Below are 13,927 nucleotides of genomic sequence, written 5' to 3' on the forward strand. Positions count from 1 at the left end.
CGAAAAATGCGGGCCTGGTAACTTCGTCGTAAACGTGGGCCTTGTCAATTTGTCGTAAACCGACGTTTCGACGTAATTTCGTCGTAAATCAAAAAACGCGGGCCTGGTAATTTCGTCGTAAATGAAAAAACGCGGGCCTAGCAACTTCGTCGTAATGTTACGTCGCGTTTACGACTAAACATTTTTTATATATTGGGACGCCGAGACGAGGCTGCCTCGTCCATTCCTCCTAAACTCCTCTCTTCTCCCTAAGGTACATTCTCTTCCCTCCTTTTTTTTTTAAAAAAAAAGTTAGTTTAGGTTATTAATTAGTTAGGTAATTAGTTTAGGTGATTATTTAGATAATTAGTTTAGGTGATTAGTTAGATGAAGGAATCCTATAGTTTAGGTGATTAGTCAGGTAACGGAATAATTTTTTAATTATGTCGTCATAATTGATTAAATTTATTTAAATTTTTTTTAGATGGCTCCTAGAAGGAAACCAGCAGCACCTACTTATGCCCAGTTGTTTGGCGATGGTTCCGGTACATCTTCTTCCGGTCCATCGTCTTCCGATGCAGTTCCAGACTCTCAGACTTCTCAGAGAGTTTTTTCGAGTCCTCCTCTTCCACCGCAGATGCCTCCACCTCCTCCTCCAGCGGCTGCACCTGAGCCTGTCCCAGAAGGTGCAGTTCATCCGGATTTGCGTGTGCCTTCATATGCTCCCTTCGCTAGATATACGGTGGAGGATTTGCTTGCCAGTCTGGACGAGATGGTTTGGATGTTCTAGACCCCGATAGACCCCGAGGAACTTATTGGTAAGATATTAATTTTTATTACTTTAAAATTTAATTAATTTTTATTTTCTAACGGTTAAAGTGTATTTTTTTCAGGTTTGGGGCTAACAACCGTGTTAGCCGGAACGTTTCGGCGACGATTAAGGGTTACTACGACGGGGCATACCCGAACTGGAGCAAGACACCAAATCACGTTAAGATCACGTGGTTTAAATGTTTTGCGGTAAGATTTTTAAATTTAATTAAATTTTCACTTTTATACACATATATTTTTTTTTAATATTTATTATTAATTGTAATTTTTTCAAAATTTTTATGTTTCAGCAAAAGTGGCATTGGTCTTTGGGAATCACCGAGAGGGTGAAGGCGGAATTCGTTGCAAAGGCAAAGATACGCCTCTGCAACACAGTCTCTGATTGGAAGGACAAGTGGGAGATCTACGGGTATGAGGGAAAGCCCACTGAGCTCACGACGGATGTGTGAGATGGCCTCATCGCCTATTGGGAGCACCCCTCTTCGATCAAAAAGGCCAATTCGTGCTCGGCTTCTCGAAGGACGAAGGATAAAGATGGTCATTTGCCCATGCTTCACAGAACCGGACAAAAACCTCATGAAGGAGTCCGTCTAGAAACTGTAAATTTTGTTTTAAATATATATTTTAAAATATTCAATTAATATAATTTATAATATTTAATTTAATTTTTTTTTGTAGTTCGAGAAGACGGGAGTCTTACCTTCTCTGTCTGACCTATTCAAGATGACTCACGCCTGTCCACCCAAGAGGTCGACAGAATCTTCGAAGAGGTAACTTAAAATTTTAGTTTACATTATTTTAAATATTTTAACATAATTAACTATATTAATATATGTTTTGATTTTATAGGTGGCTCCTAAAAAGAAGGGACGGATAGTCGGTATAGGCTCTGTTAACGAAGTTGCAAGGGCAACTTCGTCATACACTTCGAGACGGGATGAAGAGACTGCTCAGATGAAGGCTCAAATGGATAGCCAGAAGGCTCAAATGGATAGCCAGCAGGTTCGTTTAGACTCTCTTGAGGATTTGCTAGACGTGATGGCCGTGGGAAACCCGGTTATGCAGAGAATGTTGAGTGAGAGACGAGCCGCTCTTGGAATGCCACCACGAGATCCCCAAGAGTCCGATCCAACCCTTCAACAGCCGAGCAACCCCACCAACTACTTCGACAATATGTAGTTTTTTTTTTCTGTTTGTATTATGAATTTAAATATTATTGTATGACTTTTTAAAAATATGTTTTCCAATTTCATATTTTGTTTTAAAATTTAAATTATTTTAAATTCTGAAAATTAAATATAAATTAAAATCTATTATATACTAATTAATAATAATATAATAAGAAACGATGTAAACTCCTCGTAAACATTACATGGAGTTTACAACGAATATTTACGAGTGATTAACAACGAAATATTTACGAGGATTTTACATCGGAATGTTTACGAGTGATTTACAAACAAAGTATTTACGTGTGCTTTACATCAAAATAATTACGTGGGATTTACGAAGAAGTCTTACGTGGCGTTTACGACGAACCCTTTCCCTGCGCTTTACGAGGAATATATTTCGTCGTAAACGTAACGAGTCGTTTACGACGAAACCTCCGTTACGACGGATGTTTAACAACGAAACATCTTTCGACGTTAATTCGTCGTAACACCCCGTTTACGACGAATTTACAACGAATACTGCCCTAGTAAAAAATATGTTTTCTTGTAGTGTTGGGCCTTAAGTATAATAATAGTCGGGCTGCGAAATTTTATATTGTCTTAATGGCCCATAACCAAACTATACTTCAAAACATAAGCTTAATCCACTTTGTAATTGTGTTTTTAATATTTTAATTTTCCATCTTATGTTTTCAAAAAGAAAGTAAAAAATCTGATATTCTGAAAATTTGTATAACTTCAAATCAAAAATATATAAATTTTATTTACTGATAAGTTAGTAAAAGAAAATATCCAAATGTACCGGCCCAACATATATATGATATATAAACAATCAAAAATTGTATACATATAAAAATAATTTGATCATATATAAATCTTAAATTTGTCAATAAAATATGTTTAATTATAAAACAACTACTTATTTCCGATAATCAATAATTGAGGTCGTGTAAATGTTCTTTTTAATTTCCATTGGCCGAAGGAGGATCGATCGTAAACTGCCGGTATTATTATCGTTAGAAGACAATAAAAATCTTAAAATTTGAACCAAATTTTTGTGATACAAAATTTTAGAATCAAGCTCTTTTGGTAAGTTTAAATTAATTTTTTTTATACTAGGCTGTTTAAATAAATAAATAAAATTTTCCACCAAGTTAATGTTTCCACCGAATTTTTAAGCTTAGTACAAAATTTTGAAGAAGTTCTATATGGTAAGTTTAGTTTAAGATAATAAAATACTTTGTCACCAAGTCTATAATTTCGACCATTGAAAACAACTTGCCAAATATGTTTGTGGTAGTTATTGAAAATTTACATAAATATTGGTTCAATGTATCACGCTGAAATACGGTTTCTTGATAATTAATGATAATTATTTTAACTTTTCAAACAATCCGAAAACCTACCTATGCCTACTATATATATACGGTTGAGTTTTCCCTTAGAAATACCATCAAATATTTTCACAAGTCTTAATTTATAATCATAGGAGTATCAATGATATATACATTTTAATTGTTTGATTTGGGCTTCTATATTTTTTCTATGTGTACCAAATATTTATAGTTAGTTAATTATTTTATATTGAGAAAAACATAAATACTAAATATATTTTGACTACAAAAAATCATCAGATTTTACAATATGAAAATATAAGTTTTTTAGTAAATATTTTACCATGCGCCTTACGCAGGTCTTATCCTAGTATCAAACTAAAACGCTTGGCTAAGGGAAGCAATTAAAGTATAAATACATCAAAATACTTGGATAATCTTCAGAATCATATAGATTGTACATCATTGATAATCTAGAAAAAAACTTTCAATTATTAAGAGAATATGTTTTTCATCAATAACTGCAAAAGAGGGGAAGATAAAAATATTCAATCTATTGAAGAAAAAACACATAGGTGAAAGGTAAAACTCAAGAAAAATGTTTTTACACAAAGAACATACGAATCATCTAAAGCTATATACTTACACAAGGACAATCTCGGTTTACTTTACTATAAGTCAATATTAACTTTAATATAAGACTAGGTATGCACGGGTGAAATGTTTATATTAAAATATTTTTTTATATATTTGTCAAATACTATACACATTAAGTATTTAGTTGCAACAATTTAAAAAAAAATACAATTCAAATACATTTCGTCCCTCCAAAGTCCAAACATTAAAAACATTTTATCATGGAGATAGTACAATTTACCTCACTTTTGAGCATATTTTGCGTACTGGAACATTGAAATCATTATCATGACAATCATACATTATACACATAAAATGGCTAGACAGAAATACTTGGATTAGTTAGATCTGGGCAACCTGATGTGTTTGATTTTATTAATAAGACCAAGACTTGTCCGTATTTATATGGGCTTAGGAAATTCAAATACATGGACTCCTTAACAAAATAAATTTCAGTTGGCCCTAATTCTTTTAGAAAAATTAAGTGGCCCTGATCTGCCTTTTTTTAACATTGTCGGTAATAAACAAACCCAATTACTCATCTCCACAAATCGTACAATTTTAGAAAAAGGTGATTAGGGTTCAATCTAAAAATGGGATTAGGGTTCAATCTTTCAATCGTAACAGACTGCATAAACTATTAATAGGATAGGTAACATTTGATTTTCTTAAGCCTTACTACTATCGTTAACTTTATAATATACTGAAAGTAATACAAAGCTAATATAACAATCATTATTCTTGTCCCCGAGTAAAAGGTTAGCGTCGAACTTTATGAGTAGATCGGTTCTTACCGCATTTCCAACCCATTGGTATGTCCACTTCTATAATATTCTCCCTGTTTCATTATAAATATCGTTTTAGGTTTCGGCACACGGATTAAAAAAACAAATAATTTTGTACATTTTCTATAAAAAAAAATACTATTACCTATACACCTATTACCTAACTATATTTCAACCAATAGAAAAATAAATTTTGCATAAAATTAATAAATTTTGCATTGAAAATAAAAAACGATACTTATTTTATAACGAAATAAATTCTCTAAAACGACACTTAATATGAGACGGAAAAAGTAGCATTTAGAGGTGAAATTGTTCTATTCCACCTCTATTTTTTTTCTATAATAGAGATCTCTATTTTTCCTCTAGCAAAATACATTAGAGATGGTCTTAGGGACCGGTAGAAACATAATTTTGTCTGGTTTGTCTAACAAATTACTCATGCGGATAAAAGTATATATAATATTCCTTAAAGCATAATGAAGTACTTAGACAAATCAAAGACAAAAACCAAATGTATACGTCTAATATAAAATCGCTAATTTTTTTAAAAAAATTGCAAGATTCATAAAATTAGAGGTTTCTTAATACGAACTGCAAGAGTAACAACAATTGAAATCCGAACATGAACCAAAATATTTAAAATACATAAAACACAGAAATGAATCCAAACTTAGAAATATATATATATATATATATATATATATATAAGAAAACACCCCTTTTATATAGTGTAAAGAAAGAAAAAATTGCTTGTTAGGTGTTGATGAATAAGAAACATACAAAACACCCCTTATATGTAGTGTAAAGGTCAAGCGGTGGTATTAATAACAAAATATTTCTTATAATAAATACACTGAATATCTTGACACATAATATGGTATGCAAAGACTTCCATAATTAATGTACACATATATTTTAGCCCTATTTTTGTGCACGTAATTGATTGTAACCGTTCTATATATGAAAACATAATTTTCAAAGATCTAATACTAGTCCGATGGAAACTAGGGTTTTGGCGATTGATGATACGAGGGTTTTGGGTACGGAGGATCTGGACGCAACCATGATGGATGTGGGGGAGAGAGGGAGACCGCCAGAAGATCCGCCAGATAAGGTAACCTCATGGGTAGCAAAAGTGGTGGAGACGGCTGAGGGAGGGATGCCAGTCCCGGAGGTTTTGATTGCAGATTCTTTTGTGTCGGAGAGGGTACGGGTAGAATTTCCGAATGGAGAAGACGGAGAGCCATCAATTATGATCGAGAATGAGGTTTTGGAAGCGATGAATGGAATGTGGAAGCAGTGTATGATCGTTAGGGTTTTGGGAAGGAATGTTCCGATTGTTGCCTTGAACAGGAAGTTAAGGAAGTTATGGAATCCAAAGGGGGCTATGTACGTGATGGACTTACCTCGACAATTCTTTATGGTCAGATTTGAGAAAGAGGAGGAATATCTAGCGGCACTACTGACAGGAGGACCATGGAGAGCGTTTGGTAGTTATCTCATGGTTAGGGCTTGGTCGCCAGATTTCGACCCACTACGAAATGATATCGTAACAACACCAGTGTGGATCCGGTTGACGAATATACCAGTGAACTTTTATCATCGATCGATTCTTATGGGGATTGCCAAGGGGTTGGGCAAGCCAATACGAGTGGACTCGACGACGTTAAATTTTGAAAGAGCTCGGTTTGCTAGGGTGTGCGTAGAAGTAAATCTAACAAAACCATTGAAAGGGACGGTTCTAATCAATGGTGAGAGATATTTTGTAGCCTATGAGGGGTTGTCTGAGATATGCCCAAGGTGTGGTATCTATGGTCACTTGGTACATGGTTTTCCACGTACGTTGGCGAAACGTGTCGCGAGTCAAACAACGCAAAGAGTGGCAACAGGACCGGTTGAGACAGCGAACTTTCAAGATCCACAAATGCAGGAGGACGGTTTCATACTGGCAAAGGGTTCGCGTAAAGGAGCATCTAGTTTATCTCAGCATACGACATGTACGGCGAGGAAATCGAATGTGGAGATGAACAAGAATAACCATGGGAATCCGAGCAGAAAGGAAGCTGCGACGATTGTGCTATCTAATAAATATGGAGAACTGGATACGGGCACAAAGCTGGATGTAGTAAGAGAGGATGGGACCTCTGGACAGGAGAATAAGGAGAATCTGAATATGAATGTTCAGAATAGTAAGGGAAAGGGAGCCTTGCAGGAGAAGGCAGTCATGACTTTCGGGAGTAAAGCTGGTTTACCGCCAACATCGCAAACATGGACTAGAGAAAGAGGGCCTGGTAATAAGAAAATGGTGGTGTCAGCTAGGGGAAGACTTAAAAAATTAAATAATAGGTCGATTAGAGGATTGGTGTTTGGTCCGACTAAGGGAGAGATAAGCTTATCGGAGTCTGGGAAGAGACTGAGAGTGGAAAATAGTGAGGCCGGGAGATCTGGTGGAGTCGTCAGAGAGAGGGTAGAGGACGGGGGATGTATGCATGCGCGCCTTCAATTGCGTGATGAGGAATTAGAAAATCCGATGGAAAGTAGTATCAGTGAGACAGAACAATGCATAGCTGATATACAGACAACTTCCGAGGAGGAGGAGAGGGTGGCATCCCTTGCATGACGGGACTCCCCGGTATTTTGTGTTGAGACTGTGATTTTTATTATGATGAATTGCTTATTTTGGAATTGCCGGGGGGCGAATAAACCCAATTTTCGACGTTCTATTCGGTATATATTGAAGAAGTTCAATACTGATATTCTTGCATTGTTTGAAACGCATGCAGGGGGCGATAAGGCGATGAAAATTTGTCAAAGTTTGGGGTTTGATAACTTCTTTCGTATAGATGCTGTTGGGCAGAGTGGGGGAATATGGCTTTTGTGGAGGGATCAGGCTTGTGAGATCACGGTATTGGGCTCATCTGATCAGTATATTCATGCGAGGGTGATATTCGGAACAGAGCTGATTCACATTATAGCGGTTTACGCGGCGCCTACGGTCAGTCGCAGGAGTGGCCTTTGGGGCCAATTGAAAGCCGTGTTAGAGAACGTTGATGAGCCGGTCTTAGTAGGTGGAGACTTTAATACTATAGTGAGGCTGGACGAGAGAACATGCGGTAATGGTAGACTCTCTTCGGACTCGCTGGCGTTTGGGGAATGGATCAATGATTCAGCCTTGGTGGATATGGGATTTAAAGGGAGTATGTTTACCTGGTGAAGAGGAAAAGATACGCGCAATTTCGTGGCAAAACGTCTTGATAGGGTGTTGTGTAATGCCCAGACGCGAGTAAGATGGCAGGAGGCGGTGGTTTCCCATCTTCCTTTCTTAGCTTCGGATCACACACAGATCTATGTTCTGTTGGACCCGGTACGGAAAGCAAATCCAAGAAGGAGACCGTTTAGGTTCGAAGCGGCATGGCTCAAACATGACGGGTTTAAGGAGTTGCTCGTATCATCATGGAATGGGGAGATGAGTACTCCTGAGGCTCTGGTATCCTTGAAGGAGAAACTCAAGAAATGGAATAAAGAAATTTTCGGGGATGTTAGTATGAGAAAAGAAAAATTACTTGGTGAGATTAAAGAGATTCAGGAGGAACTGGAGAGGAACCCAAATGATGTGCTGATAGCAAGGGAGGCGGTTTTACAAAAAGAGTTCGACATTGTTCTTGAACAAGAGGAGGTGCTTTGGTATCAGAAATCGTGAGAGAAATGGATAGTTCTTGGAGATAGAAATACAAAGTTCTATCACGCAACTACTATTGTCAGGCGGAAGAGAAATAGGATTGAGATGTTGAAAGATGAAAGTGGTAAATGGGTAGAACAGTCGGAAGAATTGGAGAAGTTAGCAATGTATTATTATAAGAGGTTATACTCAACGCAAGACATATCAATGGATACCGACAAATTGCCACAGCAGGGCTTTAAGGATCTTAAGAGTGATGAGCTGGAGTATTTGATGAAACCATTCTCGGCGGCTGATATGGAGGTTTCAGCTAGATCAATGGGTAAATATAAAGCTCCAGGCCCGGATGGGTTTCAACCTGTTTTTTACCAGGACTCATGGGATGTGGTAGGGTAATCTGTAGCTCGGTTTGGGCTGGAGTTTTTTGAATCTGGAAAGCTCACGGAGGGGATGAATGATGCAATGGTGGTCCTAATACCGAAGGTTCTCAAGCCAGGAAAGATTATGCAGTTTCGTCCTATAAGCTTATGTAATGTCTTGTTTAAGATAATAACAAAGGCAATGGTGTTGAGGCTGAAGAGACTAATGCCAGTGTTAATAGGGCCGGCACAAGCTAGCTTCATTCCGGGCAGACTGAGCACGGACAATATTGTGGTGGTCCAGGAGGCGGTTCACTCGATGCGAAGGAAAAATGGTAGGAAAGGATGGATGCTTCTTAAACTGGACCTAGAGAAAGCTTATGATCGAATTCGATGGGACTTCTTGGAGGATACTTTGTATGCAGCAAAGTTACCACAAATATGGATTAAATGGATCATGGAGTGTGTGATGAATCCTGGGATGAGTTTGCTGTGGAATGGAGAGAGAACAAAAGCTTTTACACCACAACGGGGACTTCGACAGGGAGATTCTTTGTCCCCGTATCTGTTTGTGTTATGTATAGAGAGATTGTGTCACCAGATCGAATTCTCGGTTGCTAAAAAGGAATGGAAACCGATCAGGCTGTCTAGAGGAGGACCATCTCTATCGTACATTTGCTTTGCAGATGACTTGATTTTGTTTGCTGAGGCGTCCATAGCACAGATTCGGGTCATACGTAAGGTCCTGGAGAGCTTCTGTGGAGCGTCTGGACAGAAAGTCAGTTTGAAAAAATCACTAATTTATTTCTCTGAGAATGTGCATAGTGATCTTGCCAGCGCTATAAGCCATGAAAGTGGGATAAAAGGTACTAAGGACTTGGGGAAGTACTTGGGTATGCCTGTTCTGCAGAAAAGAATTAATAAAGAAACTTTTGGCGCAGTGATTGAGAAAGTTTCGTCTAAACTGGCTGGATGGAAGAGGAGATTCTTGAGCTTAGCGGGGAGAATAACCCTTACGAAATCAGTTCTATCATCACTCCCGGTTCATACCATGAGCACGATGGCACTACCCGCATCGAGTTTGAATCAACTGGATAAGATTGCCAGGTCTTTTATTTGGGGCAGTATAGATGGGACGCGCAAACAGCATTTAGTGTCTTGGGAGAGAATCTGTAAACCGAAGAGGGAAGGGGAGCTTGGTATACGGTTAGCTAAGGAGATGAATGTTGCCCTATTAGCTAAACTTGGATGGAGAATGCTGAATACAGAGGATGGCTTATGGGTGAATATCGTACGTAAAAAGTTCCGTGTGGGAGAGATTGACGACGCTTCTTGGTTGGTACCTCAGGGGAGGTGGTCGCCAACTTGGAGAAGTTTGGTGATGGGAATTCGAGAGGTTGTGGCTCTAGGAGTGAGTTGGATACTGGGAGATGGTCGAAAAGTTCGGTTCTGGAGAGATAGGCGGTTGCTGAATGAACCATTGGATGCTTTAAGCTTGGTAGATATACCGGAGGAGTTAGTGGAAGCGAAAACTCGAAGTGATAAAAGACAACCATATCTGATATTATTTCCATATAAAATTTGACGCCAATTTACTCAATTATGACTTGCATATGAAATTTTACAGAAGCCTGTATATAACAATAAAGGAAACTCTGGATTATATGAATAATAAAAAAAACATTATACATAGTATGTAAAGACAAACGAAAGAACATATATAATTTAACAATGGTTATATAGAACAAACATTTGCTACGAACAGCAAGTTATATAATCCTGTTAATATATCCTCAAACATATATTCATGAACAAATATGTTGCTTGCACAGTTACAAAAAAAAAATATATATATATGTTACTTGCAAGTAGTCCGAATAAATCTGTCAAGTAGCCTGAAATGTACCATTCTTTACCTTGTTTAGGTTGAAAGTGTAAAATACTAAAATTAAAATGAACCTTCATGTTCAGTGGTTCGTCAGTCTCCAAATTGAACAATGGAATAAAGGAACTTGCTGTTTTGTTTGTGTATTTGCAATTATGATTAAAGTGTTCATAAAGTTAACTGGTCTTTATAGATTGTAATTAGAAGAATCGAACAATGGACCTTAGTTTATAGTTTGTTTGTCTGTTCGTGTAGTTCTAAGATAAGATGACTTATGAACACTTTAGAAGACTATGCATTGACTGCCTATTGAAATATGTGTTCCGAGTTTGTTCTCAAGCTTTCTTCTTCACCTTAACGTAACATGTGTTTGATGATATATAATTGTGTCAGATCCTGAGATGAATAATGGTTATTTGTCTCAGTCAAAAGCTGCAGAGATTAATAATGATTTATGAACACTTTAAAAGACTGTAATGAAATTATAAAAAAAAAAACATATTACCGAGTTACATATAAATTTGGAGATTTTAGAACCCGTAATGCTAAGTCCATGAACATGTTATATTGACCCTTTTTGTGTTGCAGGGGTTTTCATGGAAAAAACAATAAAGGTTTGAGGAGCTCGAGCATAGGTCCATTAGCGGATGGGAAGAATGCTTAGCGACACAGCAGATACTATGAGAAGGCATTGAAGGAAGTTCGTTTTTTTAGGCTTTCAGGGTTTAGTTAAGACTTTGCCGTCTTTTCCTCTCGCTTCCAAAAAAGTCTGTAATCTTTTCGAACTTCATTTGTAACTCACTATAGGCTCAGGAAACAAAGAGAAGCAAGAGAAGTAGTTGTTATATCTCTACACGTAACTTTAATGTTATAATCGTAGTCATTTAACTAATAGAAATATATTATATGCTTACCAATGATACATGTTGTAACTTTTTTATACACTTCTTATACACTAAAGATACATTCACAAATACTATGAAAATAAAGTAAGATAATAACAAATATTTAATACTACATATAGGTTGATTTCAGTGACCACAAAGTATATATGGGAGAGAACATTGATCTGCCAACAAGAACATATCATTTGCAGTGAAAGAGAGATGTTTCAAAAAACAAACAGTTTCTTCCACAGAACACTTCACAGTCTAAAGTCCATCATTCTCTGAGCAGGTAAGAAACTCCACTGACCAAAATCCAACTTCTCATGCATATTTTGTAGATCAAACTCTCTCGATGGAGACAATATCTTCGCGAGTTTCCTCAACATATGGGAGTCTGATCTCAAAAACAGCAACGGAGGCTCACTAAAGCTGAGCAGAAGCACGAACAAGAGAAGAAAACAGAAGCTTGCTCTTCGCGTTCGTCAAGAGACTGCAATAGAATGGAGAAGAAGATTAAAAAGATGTATGTGACTCGGACGGGAGATATATAGAGAAAGCCCTTGACGTTGAAGAGGCACTTTATTACTATTCTCGTCTTAGAAGTCAGGTGTATCTCAATATCGTTGGCAAATTCTTCAATGATCTGTACGCCTGATGAAAACACTCCCGGATACATTAGTCTTTTTTTTTTTCTTTCAGATTCTTGATTTGTTCTTGGTTTATTACAAGTCATTTTTCTCTTGTAAGTTTGAATCATGCTTGTGCGTACCAACACTATTTGACAGTGAATCATTTGCCAGTTCCAAGAACTTGTGGAGCACTCTTCTCACAGTTACTAGAACATATAATACAAGGCAAGCTCATTAATATCACAAAAGTAAATATTATTATTACATAGGTATTTAATCCATTACAATAATCTGATCCAATTCAAAATGCAGCAGCATCAGAATGCATATATAAGAAACTCTGTAATCATACTCTTCCATGTAGGGTTCTCAGCAAGCTGTAAATAAATAAACTTCTGATCTCCATTCGAAGCCAGCAGAGGGGGCACCAATGCAAAACCTTAGATGAGGTCGATAAAAGGAGGACCAGTCTATACTCGAGGAGGAGGGGTCAGTACCCAGTGGTAGTAGAGACCAATACATTGTGCTCCCTAAGGCGCTTCTGGAAATGAGCAAGACGGTTCTGCAGTTGGAGTATACCTGCAGCCTTCTGAGAGAGAATTGTGTTCAGTCTTGAAATGTAACCATCTAGCTGGTTTCCAGGCTGGTCTGCTTCAACCAGCAGATTCATCTCCTGTACATGTGATCCCAAAAAGGGATTAAAAGAGAGAATCGAAACCAGAGGCTTGGCCAAAAAAATCTGAGAAGAATCATACCTCTTTCACTATGTTCATGGTATCCTCAACTTGTTTACGGTGTGCATTCACAAGGTCTTCTTCTTCCTGTTAAAATGGTTCTTGAGTCAAGGCTCATAAAAACATACGATTCTTTTATTGGAGGAGAATGAGTTACCTGCAGAAGTGCATTTAGATTGTCATCGGAGCTTGACTTCTTCATATCAGGCCTTGGCATGTCTCTTGACTTCATTGGAATATTAGGTTTCTGGATTCTCTCCTGTGCATACGAAACCTCTGGCTTCACGTTTTTCTTCCACATTTGCTTCTCTTGCTCGTAATCCGATGCATCAAACTCATCGTTCTCTTCATTCCACATCTCATTCACGTCATCCTCATAGTTGGAAGGAGCAGGAAGTGCGGTAGATAAAGGAACCTTTGTAGACTCCCTTAGGTTTAACGTTGAAGAAGACACATCTTTCTTAGAGCCGTTTCCCTTCGAGAGACTCTTAACCCTACAGTTCCTCACAGTTAACGGGATACACATATGACAACAAAAAAAGAAAGAAAGAAAAGTAAAAAACCAAACCTGTCAGCGTATCTTAAGGTGTTAAGAGTGTGCTCACACGATCCAGAGCTCGGAGATATGCAAGATATCATCACAGTACGAGAGTTCCCCATGAAAGAGTCCCTCAGAACTTCAGTCAACTTACTCCCTCTAAAAGGGATGTGACCTTGATCATTATCCAAAGCTCTAATACACTCTTTTAACGCCAGCAAGCTCTTATTGATCTCTGCTCCTTCCAATCTCGTCTGCTTGTCATTGTCCGTTGTGTCTGCACCTCGTTCACTTCCAGCAAGATCGATGAAAGAAAGCTTGCCAACGAGGCGAGGGGGCTTTGACTGATTCCCCTCAGCTGATTTTTTAATAGCGAGCTGAAGGATAGCGTGAGAGCGAGAGGATTCTTCGTTTGCGCCAGTGGTTCCAGTACTTCTCGTCGCGCTTCCTCTCTCGATAAGCTCCACGATGGCATC

The 13,927-nt window shown here is 37.7% G+C and overlaps 2 protein-coding genes and 1 pseudogene across 2 annotated transcripts in view; 2 read left to right on the top strand and 1 right to left on the bottom strand.

Annotated features, from left to right (window-relative positions):
* Positions 1-5,803: 5,803 nt before the first annotated feature.
* Positions 5,804-11,327, top strand: LOC106339001 (annotated as a pseudogene).
* A 442-nt stretch (positions 11,328-11,769) lies between these two features.
* Positions 11,770-12,205, top strand: LOC106303332. The gene is given in 3 exon segments (XM_013739632.1): positions 11,770-11,980; positions 11,983-12,095; positions 12,098-12,205. Coding segments are annotated over 3 exon segments (432 nt in total).
* A 193-nt stretch (positions 12,206-12,398) lies between these two features.
* LOC106339010 (kinesin-13A) overlaps positions 12,399-13,927 on the bottom strand; it is a 3,569-nt gene continuing 2,040 nt past the window's right edge. Inside the window, exons 9-12 of the mRNA XM_013777853.1 lie at positions 13,482-13,927; positions 13,071-13,407; positions 12,935-13,000; positions 12,399-12,852 (exon numbers count right to left, since the gene is read on the bottom strand). Coding sequence (XP_013633307.1) covers positions 12,670-12,852; positions 12,935-13,000; positions 13,071-13,407; positions 13,482-13,927 — 1,032 coding nt within the window. The 3' untranslated portion in view covers positions 12,399-12,669. The remainder of the gene's footprint in view (positions 12,853-12,934; positions 13,001-13,070; positions 13,408-13,481) is intronic.

Source organism: Brassica oleracea, chromosome C1, assembly GCF_000695525.1.
Source record: "Brassica oleracea var. oleracea cultivar TO1000 chromosome C1, BOL, whole genome shotgun sequence".
NCBI lineage: Eukaryota > Viridiplantae > Streptophyta > Magnoliopsida > Brassicales > Brassicaceae > Brassica > Brassica oleracea.